The sequence below is a fragment of the Condylostylus longicornis genome, unplaced genomic scaffold (assembly GCF_029603195.1).
Source record: "Condylostylus longicornis isolate FDR11 unplaced genomic scaffold, ASM2960319v2 ptg000006l, whole genome shotgun sequence".
Lineage (NCBI taxonomy): Eukaryota > Metazoa > Arthropoda > Insecta > Diptera > Dolichopodidae > Condylostylus > Condylostylus longicornis.
Window position 1 is genome coordinate 5,075,974 of NW_026577975.1, and position 23,089 is coordinate 5,099,062.

The 23,089-nt window shown below is 22.1% G+C and overlaps 2 protein-coding genes across 2 annotated transcripts; both read left to right on the forward strand.

Moving 5' to 3' along the window:
- Positions 1-3,089: 3,089 nt before the first annotated feature.
- LOC129616998 (uncharacterized) lies at positions 3,090-7,655 on the forward strand. The gene is made up of 6 exons (XM_055532459.1): positions 3,090-3,242; positions 3,357-3,684; positions 3,830-3,915; positions 5,302-5,385; positions 7,194-7,444; positions 7,529-7,655. The coding sequence occupies exons 1-6, from the start codon at positions 3,090-3,092 to the stop codon at positions 7,653-7,655; spliced, it is 1,029 nt and encodes a 342-aa protein (XP_055388434.1).
- Positions 7,656-19,912: 12,257 nt separating this feature from the next.
- On the forward strand, positions 19,913-23,034 carry LOC129618072 (very long-chain-fatty-acid--CoA ligase bubblegum). Its single transcript, XM_055532966.1, has 8 exons — positions 19,913-20,214; positions 20,280-20,625; positions 20,695-20,796; positions 20,861-21,264; positions 21,336-21,639; positions 21,699-21,989; positions 22,082-22,331; positions 22,396-23,034. The coding sequence occupies exons 1-8, from the start codon at positions 19,991-19,993 to the stop codon at positions 22,470-22,472; spliced, it is 1,998 nt and encodes a 665-aa protein (XP_055388941.1). The 5' UTR covers positions 19,913-19,990; the 3' UTR covers positions 22,473-23,034.
- Positions 23,035-23,089: the final 55 nt, after the last annotated feature.

Genomic DNA, 23,089 nt, shown 5'->3' on the forward strand with positions numbered 1-23,089 from the left:
AAGGCGATTAGGCGAATTAATTTTAATTCGGAAACCAACGGGATCGTGAAAGAAAAGTGTGGTCCACAAACAAATTATTCTTGTTTTGTGATTGAATACCAAAAAATTTTAATTACAAAAAATTAAGAATTCTATGGATTCTATGTGAAACTAAAATTACCGAATGTAAAAAATATTAATCATTCTTGGTATAAAAATAAAACCAAAATGGCAACCCTAATTGTACACTGTTTATTGATTTTAAAAGTAATGAATAGAAGTGAAAATTGTTTTAACAGTAACATTAATTTATTATTTAAAAATTCTTATTTAAAATATGCCATATTATAAATTTTTAATTGTAAAAGCACTGTTATCTGTTAATATTATAATCATAGAAGCAAGTATGTATAAAAATTTATATAACTTACATAAGTATGCTAATTATTAACACCCGATATAATAAATTAACATACATAATAGTAAAAGAGAATAAAATTTATTGTTGACCTTATATAATATAGAAAAAATGAGAAATTTTAATTTGAATAGTTGTGATAATTAATTGTTAACAAATTTCTCTGTATGATAAATTAATTATGTATGTTGGGTATAAGTTTACAAAGATGTTGGAAGTTGTACCTTGTACATAATATAAAAGAAAGTTAAATAAAAAATTAATTATAACATTTTAATTTATGTTCAATTATATGCGAGCATAAAATTAATCTGTTATACATTTGTACAGTATAAATGCAATAATATTTTAAATACATACGAGTATTTGAGTTTCTGAACATAACATTAGAAATAACACAAGAATGTGTTTTTATACGCATAGGGTTTTTGAAATTTGATGTTATGGAAATTTGATGGTCGGTTAATTACTTATAATATTGTGCATTATGAAAGCATGTCCACAGAGGCCCTACTATTGTGCATTATGAAAGCATGTCCAGGAGCCCTACTATGTCCAGGGGCCCTAATCACATTACTATTGTGCATTATGAAAGCATTTCTAGGGGCCCTACTATGTAATTCGATTTTTATATTTCCAGAAATAGAAAAGTACCATACAAATTGATTAGTACCACCTTACTATTTTTCCGAAAACGAAAATCGTTTTATAAAAATCGAATTGCATAGTATGGTCCCAGGTATAATATTAATTTAATTGAAATATATATAAGCGAAATACATATAAGATCAAATTAGATTTCTGTTAAGATGTTAAAGAAAACCACTAAAGTCAATTCTATAAATACGATAAACTTTACTTAAATACTAATTCTGTTATAACCAGCAAAGTAAACTCTTATACATTCTTTTAATAATTCTTAAAATTTTAATAAATCAAGTAATTTGTTTTATAAAAATATTGTTAAATATAACAATTTATTTAAAGTGTTAAATTTATATACGTAAATATTTCAAGAATTAAAGAAATCAATTCAATCAATTTAAATTAAAGTATTAATTACTTTATAAATAAGAAAATTAAATTTACTTATTAAAATTTCACTGATATTATAGTAATATTACAATTTCATTAAATACCTAGGTACTTGTATATATAGGCATATACACATATTGAAAATATTGCATTTAAATAAATTTATTTACAAAATTGAATAAATATTTATATGTGTTATACAAAATTATATTAAAAATTTTTGTAATAAGCAAAGTGGAATTGTAAATATAATTATCATAAATTAATTATTTAAATATTTTCTTAGAAATATTTCATGTGTAATTATTATTCAATTTTTTATATTATTTTATATAGTAATTAAAGGTAAAATACCGTAAAATTATGTAAATATTTATATGAATAATTAAGATTCTATTTAAAATGAAAAATGATTCAATTTACATTAAATTTAATAAAAATATTTGGGAAAATTAGTTTACACTTGAAATTTTAAATATGCACATATAAATTCATGGAATGGGTTTATAGAATTGGATAAATACCGTATTTACGATTTAACGACAATTATGCCACACATTACATTAAGAATTTATTATTTATGTGATGAATGCAATTACATACATAACAAACACAATGCATACTTAATACAACTTTAATAATAGTATAAAATTGACCTCTAAATAGAACATGGCCCCTGGATCTCTGTACGTGAACTTATTGTTGAAAGAGATTGATTCTCTCAAGATACTCGATTCAATAGAAACATAAGTATCGAATATAGTTGATGCCATTGAGGTCCTTATTTTAAAAATTAATTGAGGAATATATAATAAATCTATTTATTGAACCCCAGAGCCTTGTTAACCTAATTTTTCGCAATATAATCAATTGACAATTTTAACTCTACGCAACACTGATTACCGTACTTTTAAATAACTTGTAATATATACCATTATAAATTAATGTAAAAAAAGGACACTACTGTTCTGAATGTGACAAGAGTATGTTTTCCAATAAGCATAAAAATATACATGCAATTTTTTAAAACACCTAATGAATTTTATTCCGTACTACTTGATTGCTATTTTTCACTACTACTTGATTGCAACGTTATGGCTTATGAAGGAAGTAGAAATACATTCAAAATTATCAAAATCAAAAATAGAATCAATTTAATAATAAAAAAAAAATTTAAAAACTAATATACTGTATTTATGAATGAAACTGTTATACTATATAAATAAAACATGCGCAATAAAATTCCGACGGCAATAATTGGAGAAAATTCCGAATTGTATTTTTTTTGAAAAGCTTTAAAGGAGAAAATTTAAAACAATAATATGAAAATATAATTCTGTTATACAACAGTAGTCAAATAATTAAAAATAATTTTCATAATAGTAAATACTTTGCAATTTACTGTCGTTATATTTATTAACTATTATACATTTGCTTTCAATATTATTCGAGTTGAATGCAATAAACTTTTATGACACTTTACGTATTATGATACTTAAGAATTATATTATTATTATGACATAAGCTTTGTATTTTATTATCGTAACAATAATTGTTATATTATACTATTTATCATAATGCTATCAACTGAAATTTTTTATAATAATTTCTTATTATTTTCTTCTTCTTTGATTTTAGAATGTACAATAAAAGAACAATGATTGGTTGGACACTATTTGTCAATATATTTTTACATATTATTGTTATAACAATTGCATATCCACAACAGTATGCACAACAAAATTATCAACAACAATATGAGGCAGCAAGAGCTCAATATTATGCAAATCAACCAAAACAATTATCACCAGTATATAGTCCTCAATTAGCACAACAATATAGAGCGCTTCAATTGCAACAGCAACAACAGGAACAACAACAGCAAAAACAACAAGAACAACAACAAAAAGAAGAACAATTGAAGCAAGAACAATCTGAACAACCACAATTACAACAACAACAACAACAAATAGAAGAGGAACAAGAACAAGATGATGAAGATCAACAACAAATTGAATCAACTGGAAGAAAATTTGCTGTTAAACCGAATGCATCAAAAAAAGTCGCTTTAGATGATATCGAAGAAGATTTACAATCAAATCAAATTCAAGAACAAACTGCTGTCGGTTTTTCATGGTCAAATATGTTAGCATCAGTATTACAAATGTTCTTTAATAATTATGCTTTAAATAAATCTGATGATGTTGATAATGGTTTTCCTCCATCACCTTGGACCAATATCATTTCAATGGGTATATATACAAATAATAATAAAAAAATAAATTAAATTCAATAATTAATAATTTCTATTTAAAAATAACAAAAATATTTTCTTAAAATTTTTTAATTTATTTTTTTTTTGTTTGTTTTTCATTTTCAAAAAATAAACAACAAAAGGTCTTAAAATTATTACAACAATATTAGGTGGTGGACCACCTTCAGATGGTATTGATAAAGTTGATAATCCTGGATCTCCAATGCAGGTAATTTTCTTGATTTTATTGATTTACAATAATATAGTATAACAGTTTTGGGGGGAAAGTATAATTGGGATACTTATACTTAATATTTATATAGAAATTTTTTGAAGGGAAATGAGGAATTTTTTTTTATTAATTTAATATAAAATTTATGTTAAATTTTTTGTATAAGCTTTTTGATTTAGAAATTAATGCTGTTGAGTCTTATGCTTTTTAAATTAAATAGAAATATTAGGCAACTTTTTATCATTTAAAGTTCTTATGGTTTATTCCCTTAAATATTTTAAAAGTATACTCAATAAAATTTCTAAATGAACTGCAAATTAAGAAAATATTCTTATATTTTTGTGTTAGTATGTGATAGAGTGGTGATTGGTTTGCACAATTCGCATAATACACATATGAAATAAATATAAGTATTGGATAAGTTCTTAAGCATTTGATTTTTAATTTAATGAAAATCACTGAAAAATTGCTAAAATTGTTTTGCCCAGAATTTTGAAAAATTAAATTTTGGCACATTTTTTGGCCAATTATTTGGCCAATTTCAATGTAAATTTCAACTAAAGATTTCAGTCAAAATATTAATCGATGTCGAATCTTTTATTTAAACAGAAAATCAAGTATATTAACATAAAAAATAATCAAAATTTTTTGATTTGACCGAATTGGTCATACTGAATGTATTCATAACTCTAATTGATAAATATTAAAAATACCGAGATATTGTTCGGGCACCAGTTTTCTCCTTAATTAAATAGCAAATCAAATAAATTTAATTTAACATTGAAAAATGTAATAAAATGCTGGTTAAGTGTTAAAAAATTAAAACATGAAAAGTCAAACAGGAAATAAATCATTTTTTTTTATATGAGTCCATGTGTGAGATCATAAATTGTAGGCCTATAACGATTACCAAAGATCAAATCAAATAAATTTGTTAAGTACTAATGCTTATATAATAGAAAAATAGAAAAAAAATTCCAATTTAAAATATTTTCAAAAATTTTCTACATTCTATGTCCCAATGTAGGGCGGCATCAAATAAATTATGAAAATAAATTTCTCTTTTTCGAAATTCTATAAAGTTTTTAATCCTTTAAAAATTTTTAATATTTATTTTATTTTTAAATTTTATTATTATAATTTAAAATACTCATAAAAAGTAAATTTTTATTGTTGTTATTGTTTTTTTTTTTGTAATTTTATTATCGTAGTTTTTAGTTTTTCTTTTATTATTGTTTTTTTGTATTTCTTTTGTTTATGCTACATGGTTCATTGGTTTTTGTTTTTCCTTTTTTTTTTTTTGAGTTTCCTTTTGTTTTAGTTTTTTTTTTTTTTTTTTTGTGTTTATTATTATTGTTGTTATTCTTTCCGCTTTTGCTACAGAATATATTAGCTGCAGTATTTTCATCTGTTCTTGGTGCCAGAGATCCGGAACAAGTTAACACAATGGCAAAACAAGCTGGTGAGGTAAAGTATCATAAGAATGCAACTAAATTATAATATTAAAATAATATAAAAATTTAGATAAAATTTTTGTTATATACTTATTATTTTTATATTTAATTATTGCTTTTGTTTTTATAACAATTTTGCTTAATTTTTCACATTTTATGTATTTTGTGTACTTGTTATAATTAAATATTATTTATGTATATAAACAAAATTTGATTTTTTTTTTTCACTATATACAAATTAATATAATACTTTAGTAAAAGCAAACAAAAAAAAAATTGATATTGCAAAAATTTAAAATAATATAACAAAATTACTGGTAACAAATTCGTGAACAAATTCCTCCTTCAGTTCAACAATATTTGATTTTAATAAAACCCTTTAGAGCAGTGATTCTCAAAGTGGTCTATATAGAAGTCCCAAAGTGGTCTATTTAAAATTAACTTTTATGATAGTATAACAGTTACTCGAACCTGTTAAACTGTTCTACAATAATTTCTAGAATATATTCGAGCTATAATTAGAAACACGACTGTAGAATTTCACGCAACTAGGTTTATTATTTTCTTTAATATTTAATATTAGTTTTTGTGATTGTATAACAGCTACCCGAACAAGTGCTGTCATTCCATTAATATTTTTCCCTGACAGAAAAAGAAGCAATTTGTGAAAATTTGATCGTGCCTGCTTTATTTATTCTTGGGGTATCTTACAATCGAATGGACGCGAACATGTTCAAAGCAGAATTTTACGCTAAACAAGAATATATATATAATACATGTTAATACCGCAGATGATCCCTTGAAATGATTACAAACTCCATACATAAGTTAATGTACCCTTTACTAAAGTGCAGAGTATAAGAAATTCTGTTTATATTTTTATTTCCTTGTTCCTAGATTAATATTTCCCCCGTAGAACAAATTAAAATTTTCAAATTTCACTTCATACTGACTGTATTTGTTGTAACAAATTTTGGAACAAAAAAAAAAGACTTTTCCATAATTACCAAAGTTTCCAAAACTTTTAATACAAACACATAATAGTAATCACAGTAAAACTTTCATATATCGAACCACTTAAATTCAAATATTTTTCATTATATATGGCTAGTTCATTGTATAACAGTTTTCTTGTACAAACTTCTGTTATACATTGTATAACAGTTTTCTTGTACTGTTCATGTTCATGTTCATGTTCATGTTCAACTGTTCATGTAAAAATTTTGCAATGGCATCCTTGAAAAACGCTCAACCTAAAATTCAAAAAAACTCTGCAGTCGTAAAAATTTTATTATTCATACAAAAGTTACCTGTATTTTATGTTATATATATAAAACTTATGTAAATACACACACACACACACACAAGATTTATGTTTCAGTAGATTTAATTTTTTATCTTCTTATTCTATTTTTTCATTTTTTTTTTTTTGAAAAATTAAACAAAAATCTAAATAAATACTTTTAATTAAAAATAAAATTATAAAAGTAATTTTTTATTAAAAAAAAAAAGAATATTATTAATTATTATTTCTCTTTTTTTTTCTCTTTTCTTCTCTTTTATCTCATTTAAATGCATTCATCTTTAATATACAACTATATATACATAATCACGCTCGTTTTATTTACTTACTGTTTGAATAACATCGTATATTTTACAAATATTTTTTGGGTATACTATCGCGGTAATTAAATTTGGAATGAAATTCACACCGTCATCATCATCATCATCATCATCACCAAAAATATTATATAAAATTTTGATGAAAAATCCATACTCATATACATTCAAATAAAATATGAAAATATATCGTATGTGCAGTTCATTAATATCGTAATCAATTTATTGGATGCATTGAAAACATCATTCTCACATAGATCATTAACAGCACGTTCATTGGGTAAACGTGATGCTGTTAGTGATGCTGCTGTTGCTAGTATATCATTATTAAAAGGATATGTTAAAACATATAAGAGTACAGAAGATAAATGTATGCAAAAATATTTATGTGAAGCAAATTCTGATTGTATTAATGAAATTGGTGGTACAAGCATTTTCTGTCAATTGGGAACGTAAGAATATATATATAATACAACACAATCAAAAAAACAAATGAGATAAAATTAAATTTCACTTTATTTTTTGTATTATTTTAGGTATGCAACTAGCTTTATGTTAGAACGTCAAACAAATAGTAAATTTGAAAATTTATATGATGCTGGTAGACGTGGTAGATCCGGTGTTGATTGTAAATCAGTTTATCTTGAATGTAATGAAGTTTAAAGGATACGAAAACAAAAAAGAAGCAAGAAAAAGGAGGACGAAAGTTGAAAAATACAAAAACAGAGAAGCAGAGAAATTTTATAATTTTCATCACACTATTATAATTTTTTTTTTTTCATTTTGGGATCAGGATTGTTGGAAAAAAGGGGAGAACAGAAACAAAACAAAAAGAAAAAATTCATCAACATTTTTTTTATTTATTCTCATCAATTTTATTATTTCCATCTAGTAAAACTAAATCTTGTATAAAAAACAAAAACACACACATAAACAAAATCATCAACTTCATTTTTTTTTTTTGCTCCCTCTCTCTCAATTTATTTATTAATTTATTTAATTTATTGAAAAAAACAAAACAAACCATTTTTTATTTATTGAATTGTCAGTTTTTAAGTTAATAAAAAAGAAAATTACATAAAATAGAAGAGAGAAAAAAAAAATCTCTCATATTTTGTCATCGAAGTATTTTCTCTCAAAAATTTTGAGAAAAATAAGTTCGAATGTACGGTAAATTATTTAAATAATTTTTATTATTCATTTGAAAAAAAAAAATTAAAATTACAAACGAAAGTCAAAATTAATTCTTCATTTAAAATTTATTTAAATATTTGAATACACAAACTGTCCTGGTTATTATAAGGCTACTGCATTAATAAATTTTTACAAAATACTTCAATGGGACCACCATCAAATAGGGTAAATACCTTAATTAACCAGGACAGTTGCATGTATAAAATTATTAACAAAAATTTTATTTTTAATTCTCATTTTCATTTATTCTCCATATTTATTTTACTATAGTAAAAAATTTAAATTATTTTTCTTAATTAAAATGAATTTTACAAAATTAAAAAAAAAATTAAATAAACAATTGCATTTGTTTACACTCTCATGTACAGCCGACCCTTCTCTTATAAATTCGATCATAATTGATAATTATGATTATGCGGCTATTGTATTGGCAATTGCATATTTACTAACTCAATATACTGTAAAACACATCATTAATAAATGAGTAAATCATAAATGATAATTATTGTTGTGAAAAGTAAGAATAAATTAAAAATATTTGATTATTTTGTAAAAATATAAGAAATTAAATTTTAAGAACAAATTCAATGAAATCAAATTTTAATTCCAAATTTATTAAAATTCATTCCAAAATTTAAATATTCTAAAGAAGGGACCACAAAACAAAATAATACACAATAAATGCAATGAAAATATTAACAAAACATCAAAAAGTAAAATGTCATTAAATTATATAAAATTTTTCATATACATTTGTACATTAATAATAATTGTCAAAAATAATTTTTTAATTTTACTTAAGCTAAATACTTATTTTATACAATAATAACTTTTATTTTAAAATTTAAACTATTTTATAAATTTTATGTGATTTCTATTTTAAAATACTTATATATCATTGGGACTTTATACAATTGTATTTTAAGACGGTCATTGTTTCCCGACTTCTCTCATAAAAACCTCTCATTAATGAATTTTTGAAGTTTATGTCAAAAAATAAATTTAATTCATTGGTGAGCAGGAATATTGTTGAGCACACGTGACGTATTTATGAGAAAAATTGAGAATAGCGACACTTATGCAATACAAATGAATAAAGACTCTTTCATAAAAAATTTTCATTTTAATTCATTAATTAGTTAATTCTACAATTTCATTTTATTTTAATATTATTGTCATTTTAAATATTATAATTATTTAAATTTTTTCCCCCTTAATAATTAATTATAGTTCTTATATTATAAAGTGTGAATGTGTTAAGTATGAATGGATTTTTTTATTTTAGAATACATTTTTTTTTATATTATAGAATTTTTTTTTTTGATTTGTAATTTGAATGCGTGTATTTTAATAATAATAATATTAAATAATAAAAAGAACAAAAAAAAAAAAACAAAATTTTACAAAAATATTTATTTAATTATTTTTATAATATTTAAAATAAATAAGTTTTGAAAAGAAAAAAATAAATAGTGTGTTTTTAATAAACTTTTATAAAAGTTTCTATATAACAAGAGAGTTTCCCACAAGGAGAGTGGGGGAAGTCTACCATATTAATGTAAAACATTGTTAAATTTTATTTCATTTGATAAAAATATGAAAAAAGTTTGATTTGTACAATTAGGTTCGACAATTTTGTTAAAAATAAGAAATATAGTGTGGCCTCCAAATTCAATTGATAAAATTTAATATATAAATCCTGCCGAACGATCCTAAGAGACAAATAAACTAAGTTTAAACATATATGTATGGTTGGGCATCTTACCAAAGTGAAAATCTAATGTCAACTTAGACTTATTCCGAGCAATATCACTTTAATTACTAATAAAGTGAAATTAACTTTAGATCTGCATTTTCGAAAATGCCCTATGGCCTATGTAATTTAATTTGTAATAAACTGATAAAATTTAATTTGTTTTAGGTATGCTGCTATAGTTAATCTTAAGGATCACAAACTGATTTTAAACCACGGCTTGAAAATTTGTAAGGACCTTCGCAATGGGAATACCAAATAAGTTCAAACCGAAGATGAAAATTCAATTTTTATTTTTAGAACTGCTACTTGTATTTTATAAAGAGTAGCTATAATAATGACAACATCAAAAATTATAATGAATTCAATGAATGCTTAACACAATTGAGAATAATTTAAGGGAAAAAATTTAAAATTTCCTTTAAATATTGTCTATGTTCTATAGACCATATAGAACAGTTATAATATAAAATTATCTAATCAAATTAGTTGATATTGTTATATACATGTATAAATTTTTGTTATAAAGAAATTTTCCACTAAATTTATGTTCTATTTAAAAAACAAAAATTGCATTAATTCTTTCTCTATAACCTTAATTACTTAATGCATTAGTAATGAATTTGTGGAAAATTTTTAAAACTTGCTGATAGTCACAACAGTTTAATTTATTTGCGGAAGAAGGAAATTCTTAATAAGAAGCTATTCTGTACTATAAAATAAACCAAAATAATCAATTTAAGAAATTTTTTTATCGAAACATGGAGTAAAAAATATTTATTAAAAAAAATTATGAAGAAAAAGGATCATAAATCAATAATTTATTAGAAACACTTCTTATTGGGAAAAAAAATCGTATAGGAAGAAATTTGAGGACAAAAGAAAATTTAATAAATTAATTTTTTATTTAAATGTTAAACTTGTTTAAGATATTTTTGAATAATGTTAAAGTAATGAGATTTTTTAATATGCTTTTTAATCACAAAATTCAATTAATTTTTTCCAATTTTAACTATATTACACGTAAATTTGAATATTTATTTTATTTCAAGATTATTGTATTTTGAATATAAGAGTTGCCTCTTACAATTTGTTTACATTTAAAATATTAAATTTACTTAATTGTATTTCTATCTACAGAAATTAAATCTACAATGTGAATACTAAAAATTTAATAATATCGAATTTATTTCAAACAAAATATAGAATAAAAATCAACATCACTGGATCTGATTTTAATTTAAATTATATTTAATCGATTAACAATATTCATAGTTACAAAACCTTTTAAATTTTAATTTTGTTAAAATTTTTAATATTAATTTAATTAAAAAATTCACTCTGCTGGAGTAGAAAATAATTGAATTTTAAAGATTTTATTAAATAATTTAATAGTAAGATAAAGACACATTCATTATACAATTTTTCAGTCTTTGAAAACTTAATTATTAAAAATATTAAAAATACCTACATTATTTTTTCATAAAAGATAAAAATTTTTATCCAAGTAGTAAGTAAAGAACTTAATTGTAACTTAATTTCTTCATTTACCTTGAATTTTTTCATAATTACATTTTTAATATGAAATATTTTCCAATGGACTTTTGATTTATGATCCTTTCCTATTATATTAGTAATAGATTTTGTTAATGAAATTTTATACAAAAATCAGGTTTAATGATTTTTGCAACACTACCACAACATATTTCTATCCGATAATAAATTTAGATTATACAAAAAAGGCAAAAATTCTGAAACAGGAAATTTAATTTATATTATTTTGCAATGAAGCAAATGTGGTTTCTTTAATAAATCTGAAAAATTTTTAAACTCTAATATTGTATTATATTAATGCTCTATTATTAGCATTGTGTATGACAAATATGACTTACAACACCGATTATGAGAATTGAGTTTAGTCAACTAGTACGGAATATGAAAACTGAAACTGAGTTATCAATACTATATACTCTAGTTGATTTCAGTAGAGATTCAGATTCTGAAAACTTATATACTTAATATAATTTATTGAAAAAGTAATGAATTTATTTATTTTTATTTTCAACAGTATAGAATGCAACAAAAATATTAAATTATGTTTATAACTAAAATTAAATTCCCAATTACTTAATTATTAAATATAATATATTCGGACTATACATGTATAAAATTAAATCCAAAAAGTCCTTTTATTATAACAATTATTGTAATTATTATTATCTTGTATAATAATCTAGTAAGTAATTACTTATTCTAAAACTAAATTTTAATTATATTAAATTTATATTTCAATATGGTATTAAGATTATTATTCTAAATCTCATTATATAAAATGAATATATTCCTATATATAAAACTAGAATATTAAATAATTTAATTAATTTTAATATTTGTGTATTATGCAATGAACACATTCACATATAATATTAAACTTGTATATTTTCAGTACAGAGATCTAAAATCAGTCACAGATAAGTTTAAATTTTTTAGTGTTCAGTTTTTCATATTATTTTAATGAATGATAACAAAAAATATATAAAATTATAAATAAATCATTAGAAAAAATAAATGATAATGTACAATACATACTCGTAAGTATGTATGAATGTATGGTACTCGTATTTAATTATAGAATGCATTTTTAATACAGGCAATATTGTAAACCTTGTGTATATTGAACATGGAATATTTGAAATTAAGTACATTTTGAGTATATTTTTAAATAAAAATAATTAATATTATGATTTAATGATTGTAGACGCTACATGTACATAAATCAGTGGTTCTCAAATTTCTCAAATTGAAGCTCCTGACCTTTTGTATTTTGTAAACATTTCAGCCCTCCTTTAGTATTTATTTTTATATACAAATATGTACAGGGAAATAGAAGAAAATGGTCCCTGCAACTTAAAAGCTTTTAAGCTTTTAGATTGAGAAACGAAGCTGTAAATTATTATAGTCCGATAGTTATTTTCAGCACTTTATTTCTGAGAATAAATTTAATATAAAATTTAATTAAAATTCCTTTGACAATACTAAAAAAAATTTATGGTACAGAAGGTCCTTTTAAAGAGTACATGATAAAAATTATCATTTATTTAATAAATTCTTATCAGAAATTTTATTTTTCACAGAAGAACGGAAAGGGAAAATTCAATTCAAAGGGTTCCCTTTTTTTTTTCAATTACATATTTTATTTACAATATTACCATATCACGTATTGTTAGTATAAAAAAACTATCAAAAATTTTATATAATTCCTAAAATTAATCGGCTGATAAGAAATTGTTTGTCTGATAATATTGTTTGGGTAGATTTTAACAAAAAAAAAATATTATCAGCGTATAGACATTAATTTAAAATAAATCTATTATATAGAGACCGCATTATCGAGAAATTTAAAAAAAAAGGCTATTAAAAATATTAAAATGTGACTGAATTAGATGACCATAGTAATAATCAAAATTTGATAGATCAATTAAATGAAAGTGTTAGAATATACATTTTATGTATATTTGAAAATCCTAATTAAATTTATTTATGGATTATGTAAAATTCTTAACGTTTTCAATATTATATTTGTATAATTTATTGCCGGAGAAATAAAATTTATAATTTGCCTACAATATTTTATATTTAAATTTTGACATGGTCGCATAAGAGATTTATAAGATGTTTGATGAACAGATTTATGATTATGTACGTTATTATAGAATTGGATAAATGTTAACAAATGCAAATGGTAAGAGCTTGGCGAATCCTATATGTGAATTGCTCATATAGTATAAACTCATTTATAAAAATTTTAAAATTGTTCTAGATCAAAATGAATGCTTTAAACAATTTATTGTGAATTTTATTTAAATGCTTTCATGTGATATTACCCGAGTCAACAGGATCGGTCTTAAGAATACAATGTATATCATAAAGAATTTGATGATTTATTGTAACAATTTTTGATAGATTTGGTCTGCAATTGTGGCAGACAGCACATTATTTGGTAATGTTATATAAAAGCAATGCAAATATAAATTTAAAAATATAATTTTTCATACCATCGCTTAATTCCGAATTTCTCTGTGTATATAATAAAGTTAAATAAATAATTTTCATACCATATTATTAAGGTATTCACTGGATAGTGTAAAAATGGCTAGTGTAATGCATACCTATACATAAGTATTTAATTTATTTAAAATTTTTAATTTGTGTAATTGGTGTAATAAAACAAATAACAAAATATTTTTTTTTTTATAATATTAATTTGAAACATTTTAAATTATTTATTTTATTAAAGTAAATATTGAATAAATATTTATTTAAAATTATTTGTAAATAATATAAATAATTATTCATCCATATAATAATTTTTTGTTTATATTTTATTATAAAAAATTATTATATGAATATGAAAATACATAATAATTATATTTAAAAAAATTATTACTAAAATAATAACAATATACAAATTATATTCACATTTCAAAAACTAATTAAGTACTTTCCAGTATAGTATAGAAATTTACTATTATAATTTAATTTAGATTCGTAATCTTTGGATCATACGAAACTCATATTATGTTCAATTATTTTAAATATATATTTAAATATTAAAAATTTTTATGCATAATCCGACACGTGCTCTTTCTAGTGCAAAATTTAACTTAATAATATAATTAATGATTTGTTATTATTGTTTCAATAATATAGTATAACAATATAATTGAACTCATTAAAAATATTAAAGTATATTAACATCATAATGAAAGCAATATTAAAAATTTATTATTAGTGTAAATTAAAAAAAAAAAAAAACATAATAAGAGTATGCACGTGGCACTGTATATACTTCAATGTTTGAATTTGGATCAGTAAATATGTGCTATAAACAGCAGTAGCAATTAATTAAAAAAAAAATAATATAATAAATGAGTAGTATTAAATATGCGATAACTCTTAACTATTTTAATGTGAAATGCTTTTTTAGATTTTGTGCTAAAAGAAAATTTTTTGTATGCACGTTCCAGAACAAACATAGACGCCTTTTTTCGAGATTTATCAGGTCTGAGATTTCTTCACCTACAGTAATGAAAGACAATCATTTTATAAACTGAAGGCAATTACATAGCTTTCTTCAATATTTTTGAATTTTTATTATAGAAATGAAAAGCATTATAACTGAGTACTCGTATAATACTTCTCAGTATTATTTTAAAAATACTTAAGTAAATACCTGAGGAAAATTTTATCAATATTAGTATTTAATTATTAATAGCTTATAATATTGAACCTTTACTTATTTATTATTCATTTACTTTCAAATATTTTAGTTTTTATTCACTTGACCATTTAATGTACGACACATACATACATATTCTTTTAATATATGAACAGAATTTTTACAAATGATGACAATTTATCTTAATACACAGCTTGTATTAGAAATTTCCAAAACACAACTTTTCCAAAATTATTTTATGGTCTGGAAAATGCTCATCCACTATAGAACTATAATTAATTCTATTATTTTTAAAAATCATTTTAATTCAATAATGTACTTTTAGAGTGCTTTTAATAATTTTGATTATGATTTATTTGTAAATATTCACTCATTATATTAATTCATTATAATGAATTCAATATAATGAATTAATATAATGAACCCTATTCAAAATAGAAATGTGATAGCATAAAATTGAGAGAAATACGAGTATATGAGTTATTAATAAGTTTTTTTAAAAAATTTTTATAATTTTTTAAGAAAAAATAAATACAATATTATGAAAAATTTATAGGAGAATTTCATTTTGGACAGAATTATTAAAAATGCATAATTAACACTATATGCAACTCAGCTCACATTCAAACCCTTATATCTCCAAGTAAGTACATATTGCCATATTTCTATCCTTATCTTCACTATTATATTATTTCTCATCCTTTTATATACAATTATAATAATTGTGTGTGTTTTTTTTTCATATACCCTTTAAACTGTAATCAAAATAATAAGAGTACAGAGTACATACACTGCGCTATTGATATGAAAATGAGTGAATATCGCGTGAGTTTAAATTTTTTTTTTTTTGTTTTTCTTCTCATTTTCTATTCTGATTTGATTTTCTGACTATTTTTCTGCTCATTGTTTTGCCTAAAAAAAAAAATAATAAAAAAAAAAATTAAGAATTTTCTAATTTACTTACACGTTGTTTAGTTTCATTTGTTGTTGACCGGTGTCCGGTAACGATTGTATTGTTCCTTTTCTTCTCTTTATAATTTTATATTAATTAAAATTAACAAGGAAATTTATTATAAAATTTAATTTTAAATTCAAAAAAAAAAATTAAATTAAATTTGGTGAGTTTTAAATTTAAAAAATATTTTCAAAATAGTTGATTTAATTGACATAAAATGAATGGTTAAATTTAATTAAAATAAAAATAATTTTGTATAATAAATTTAAAATGAATTGTGAATTTTGAATAGAAATTTATGGAATAAAATCATTATAAAATTAATAATAGATCTTATTCAATTTTATGTATAAAAGTGAACGGTTTAAAATATGAAGAGGGAGGAGAATGATTTCTTAAATTGAAATCAAATTATTAGAGTTATACATTTCCGGATTTTTTAATTTCCGTCTTTATTAAAAAGGAGTCATAATTTTAATAATAAATTATAAATATTTAGAATTTCTAAAATTTAAAAGTGCTTTTAATATTGAATTTAAAAATTCTCTAAACTAAAAATATTTTATAATTAATTTTATTCTATAATTACATAAAACATAATTTTAAGTGCCATTGTACCATAGTTCGCCTTTTTAATTTATTATATATAGCTTTTGTTTTTGAGCAAAAGCAATTTTTATTTTTCAAAATAAAATTATAATTCACAATTTTGAAAGGTATAATACTGATAAGGTTATTTCATTTGATTAATAGTTTACTAATGAACTTTAAAAATTTTAATTACAATTTAAAATTTTTTTTTTTTAAAAATGAACGCGTAGTAAATTAAATTTTTATATGTATATATATATATAAAATGCCTATAAATAGCAGGTGTACTAAAATATAATAAAATATATATACGTCTTAACTACCCTCTAAGAGATAAGAATGAAAGTTCGAAATGTTTTTTTTTGCTTAAGTATAAGGCCATCAAAAAAAGAGATTATTATTATAAAAATGTACCGATCGGTCGTTAGGGGCATTATTAATCAACATACATACATATTACAATGAACGTGAATTAATATTATTATAAAATATTTTATTATTATAAAAACTATATTACCATATACTAAGAGTATTTTGTTGGATATTTACGTCAAATTATTTAAAATTTTCGAAGATAAGAGTAATAATTAATTATTTTTTTGTTTAGAATTTATTAGAAAATTTACTATAGAAATACACGAAGTTAGATTATAAAATTTTTAATTTGTATTTTAATTTTGTGTGTTTTTTAGAATTCACCATTATGGTATGGTAGCCAGAGAGTCACCTACTTTATGCCTTAATCAATGCAATTTTAAATTAAATTCTTTTTCATTATTTTTATTTTTATAGCTCAAATACAATATTATCAAAGAAACATTTAAGTTATCAATCACCTAATCGGATTATTATAATTTAATTATGTATAGAATGTTTTTGTGCACATACTTACGAAAAATGAAATATTAAACGTGTTATTATAACAGAAAACAGTGTTAGTATAATAAACTAACATTATTTTCTGTTAATAAAATTGAATTTTATTATTTTTATTCATAATAATTATTTCTATTATAATTTACTACCAAAATTATTGAAAATATCATGTACTCTGCAAAATTAATACATAACCTTAAAATTCCATAATTTTATATTCTAAAATCAAAATGTTCTTTAATAAAATTTAGATTTAAAATTATATAATATTTATGATTTAAGGATAAAGATCTCTTATAGCACCTGATAAGATCTCAATAGCAACTGTTAATTACTCAATTATGTTAATTTAATTTAATTTTAATGGTAATTAATAATCTATATTAGTTAGCCATTGTACGACCACATAAATTTTCTTCTCCATTTTACATAATATGTGAATAATTCATACTATATTGTCTAGATCTTTCTTAATAATAGTGATGATCAGTTCAAAGTCTCAATTTGATTATTTATAAATAACTATAAATGTAATAAATTAAATAATATTAATCATATAATAATTACAATACATAAGTATTATGTGCAATAAATTTTCTGAGTAATAAAAACTGTATGCATTCATAGATCTACTACTATTTTATAGCTTCTAATATGGACTATCTAAAATTTGTTTTTTTTTAATAAAATATCATAGAGCAGAAAAACAAAAATCATAATAATTATTAATTGCATTTGGAATGCATCATAATTTATAACAAAATAATAAAGTATAAAATAATTCGTATCAAGTACATTACATGATAATACAGTATGAATATACACAATAATTCTATATTATTTTGCATTATAGGGTTGCCAAGCTTTTACAACAAATAGAACATTTGATATAGAAAAAATTGAGCTATTGCAATATAATATAAAAACAATTTATGAATAAAACTAATATTATTTTTCAATTATATTAACTAAGACAATTTAATTAAAGGTATTAAATATACTTTAAATATGATTTTAAATATAATTTCGATTCTGTTATAAATATTTACGTTCCATTTAAATGTATATAACAATCTAAACACATAACAATCGAGGGATATAACACTTTAAACTGCAAACCATTATAAAATAAGACATTAGATTAAAAACATTTATTTTTAAAACGAACGTATAGTCCGGTAGATTTCTTTAGAAGCTTTTATATATATGTAGTTTAAAATTAATAAATGTCAAATCCTTAATATACATAAATTTATAAGTTATTCCTCGTTAAATTTTTGATGCTTGATTTTTATTGATATCTTTTACAAATACAAATGTATGTATGAATGAGTTGTGAGCTAATCTTTCTTTAATTTAAAAATAAAAAATTCGATTTATTGGAATTTCACAGAATGTAGTATTTGCTTCGGAATCTTGTAAAAATTAAAAAAATTTTTTTGATTCTAATATTTTCAATGTATCTAATATTTATTACTATGAGCAAAATCTTATTCTACTTTAGCCGCAAATTGAAGTCTACCCCTTTATAGTGAAAAATTATTAATCACTTAATAAAAATTAAGAACTTAACTGATTAAGATTATCGTACAATGCAATAACTATGTACATATATGCATACAACAATGAAATAAGCAAATGTAAAAAATGGAAAAAAAAACCGTCTGGCAACACTAAAATATAAAACAAATCAAAATTTACTGTTGCATATGTACATAATATTGTTAAATAATATTTTGCATTTCTCAACCATATGTAATCGTTATCATCATGGTATATTGTAATTATGTATACATATGTATATGTTTGTATGTATTGTATATCATAAATCATTATAATAAATTCTTATCTTTGAATTTGTTCCAGATTTAATACCAGTATAATATTTTCAATATACTTCAATATTTCACTACACCTCTAATAAATAATTACGCATTTAGTCATCCTACATAATAACATTATAATTAGCGTATGTTCACAATATTACTCACATTATTCAAATGAAATTATTTACTATGAGATAAAATAATTTTTAAGTTTTTATTGTAAAAATCCTACATACTACATAATATTGTTCTATTTCTAACAGTAGAAGCACATTCCATTCTTAAATGAATTTCTTATCAGCCATTTACTTTTGGATTTCTTCAATTGTTTTGAAAAAAATGTGGGATTAAGAAAACGAAAAAAAAAAAAACCTAAATTAATTTTGAAATTATCTTTTACAAATTTTAAAAATAAAAACCTTGATCTTTAAGTTTATTGAAGCATTAATGAAATTCTGATAAGATTAAATTTTAATTTCAGAATACGTGATTAAAGATAAAAATTTCATCTACTTATATAAAAAATTTATTATCGTAAAATATAGCGCCATCTAAAATTATATAATGGAAACTGAATTAAAAACAAAAGTAAAAGGTTTAATAAAACCATCAAATGTTTATTGGACAACAGATCCAGAACAACCAGTTAAATTAAGGTTAGAAAAGGAACCATCAATTGAACCAATGTCCATTGTAGAACTATTTGATGATATTGTTGAAAAATATCCAGATAGTCCAGCTCTTATGTATAAAAATGAACAATTAAAATGGACACCAATAACATACAGGTGAAATTTTATTCTAATTAAAACAAAAAATAAATTTAATTAATATAAAATAATTTTAATTACAGCGAATATAAAAATAAAGTTGAACAAATTGCTAAAGCATTTATAAAACTTGGTCTTGAAGAACATCATTCTGTTGGTATATTAGCATTTAATTGCCCGGAATGGTTTATATCAGGTTTGGCAGCAGTACATGCTCATGGAATTGTTACTGGTATATATACAACAAATTCAGCTGAAGCTGTTCGACATGTATTAGATGTATCACGTTCAAATATTGTTATTGTTGATGATGCCAAACAAATGGAAAAAATTCATCAAATTAAAAAGAATTTACCAATGTTAAAAGCTGTTGTACAATTGAATGGACCATATGCAACATATGTTAAAAAAGATGATGGTTATTATAGAGTAAATTTTATATACAAACATGAATTTTATTAATTTATTTAAAAAATTATGAATTTTTTTTGCTTTTAGTATGCTGAACTTGAACATATGAATGTTGAAGATGTCAATGAAGAATATCAAAAAAGATTGGGAAAAATTGCTATTAATGAATGTTGTTCAATGGTTTTTACTGTAAATTTTTGTATTTGATTGATAGTTACTTTTTTGGAAATTCATTTATTAATTTTTTTTTTAGTCTGGAACAACTGGTTTACCAAAAGGAGCTATGATTACTCATGATAATATTGTTTTTGTAGCTAAAGCAATAACAAAACGTTTTAATAATTTTAAAGCAGCTGAAGAAGTTGTTGTTTCTTATTTACCACTTAGTCATGTTGCTGCACAAGTTCTTGATTTTTATGTAACATTAGCAAATGCTGCATGTACATGGTTTGCAGATCGTGATGCACTTAAAGGCACTTTAGTAAAAACATTACAAGATGCTAGACCAACAATATTTCTTGGTGTACCAAGAGTATATGAAAAATTTCAAGAAAAAATTGCATCTGTATCATTACAGAGTAGTATGTTAAAAAAAATGGTAGCATCATGGGGTAAAAATGTTATATTAAGACATTATATGACTGAATTAACAACTGGGTATGGAACTACATACATGGAATATTGAATTTTAAAATTTTCATTTTAAATATTTTATTTATTAAATATAGGAAATCTAATGAAAGTTGGGCATATAAATTTGCAAGAAATTTTATTATATCTAGAGTAAAATATGCTTTAGGTTTTGATCGTTGTATGATATTTGCAAGTGGAGCAGCACCAATATCATTAGAAACTAAAAAATATTTTCTTAGTTTAGATATGAAAATTTTAGATGCATTTGGTATGTCTGAAACAACAGCACCACATATTGTTTGCCCACTATCTGGACCAATTAATATGCAATCTTGTGGTACACCATTACCTGGTTGTGACATAAAAATTATAAATCCAGATGAAAATGGACATGGAGAAGTATATTAATTTAATTTTATTTTATAACAAATTTAATTATTTTTATTTTTTAACAACAGTTATGTATGGGTGGTCGAAACATATTTATTGGTTATGTTGGAGATGAAGAAAAAACAAAAGAAGCATTAGATGAAGAAGGTTTAATGCATTCTGGTGATATTGCATATGTTGATGACAAAGGATTTGTAACAATAACAGGCCGCCTTAAGGAATTAATAATAACAGCTGGTGGTGAAAATGTTGCTCCAGTACATGTAGAAGATTTAATTAAAGCTGAATTACCAGGAATAAGTAATGCAATGTTAGTTGGAGATCGAAAGAAATTTTTAACAATTTTATTAACAATAAAGGTATAAGTATAATATACATACATATGTATATAAAAAATTTAAGTCATAATATAATAACACTGAAATTTTTATTTTACTCTTTTATCACATAGACTGAAATAGATCCAATTGATATGTCACCAAAAGATGAACTAACAACAGAAGCTTTATTATGGATGAAAGAACTTGGTGTTGAACATAGAACAGTTAAAGAAATTTTGGATGCTGGACCATGTCCAAGAGTTTGGAAATCGATTACAGATGGAATTGCAAGAGCCAATCAACATGCAATATCAAATGCACAAAAAGTACAAAAATTTGCTATATTACCACATGATTTTTCAATTCCAACTGGTGAATTAGGTATAAAAAAATTGATTTTGAATAAAATACTATCAAAGTCTAATAAATTTTTTTTTGTTTTTAGGACCAACACTTAAATTGAAAAGAAGTCATGTTGCAAAAATGTATGAAGAAGTCATTGAAAGTTTTTACAAAGAATAAAAGATTTTTTTTCTTTTTTGATAAATTAAAACTTTTCTAATTTTTATTATGGTAAAATAAAACCATATATTTCTGTTATATGTTAATAATTGTGAAAAAAATCTCTGCTTTTTAAGGCGATTTCATTTTCAAATTTTAATTAATTTTTTTTTTAAATGATAATTATTAGTAAAAATATATTAAAAATAAATTGTTGTGCCTGTATTTTCGAATAATTAAGGAAAAATGTAACTTTACTTACATATCATAAAATTTTATAGAATTTTGCATGTAAATTATAATCATAATTAAAATGATTTCAAAATTATAAGAAAAATTGTATAAAATTACAATTAAAATTGAGAAATTTGTAGAATAACATAATAGACTTCAAGTGTAAGAAGGACCAAAAAAAAAAAAAATATAAGAAAATTAAATTTAATTAATGAAATATTTTTGTAAAGCAAAAATGTAAATCATTTATATTTCAATTTAAAGTTTTGTTTGTAGTTTAAAGCGTATACATGTATTTTGTTAGTGAATATGTGAAAATAAATTCAGAGACCTTTGTTTTGTAAAATTATTTCATTTAATATTATGATTTCCCTTTTTCAGTTTTAATTTAATTGCTAATTTTG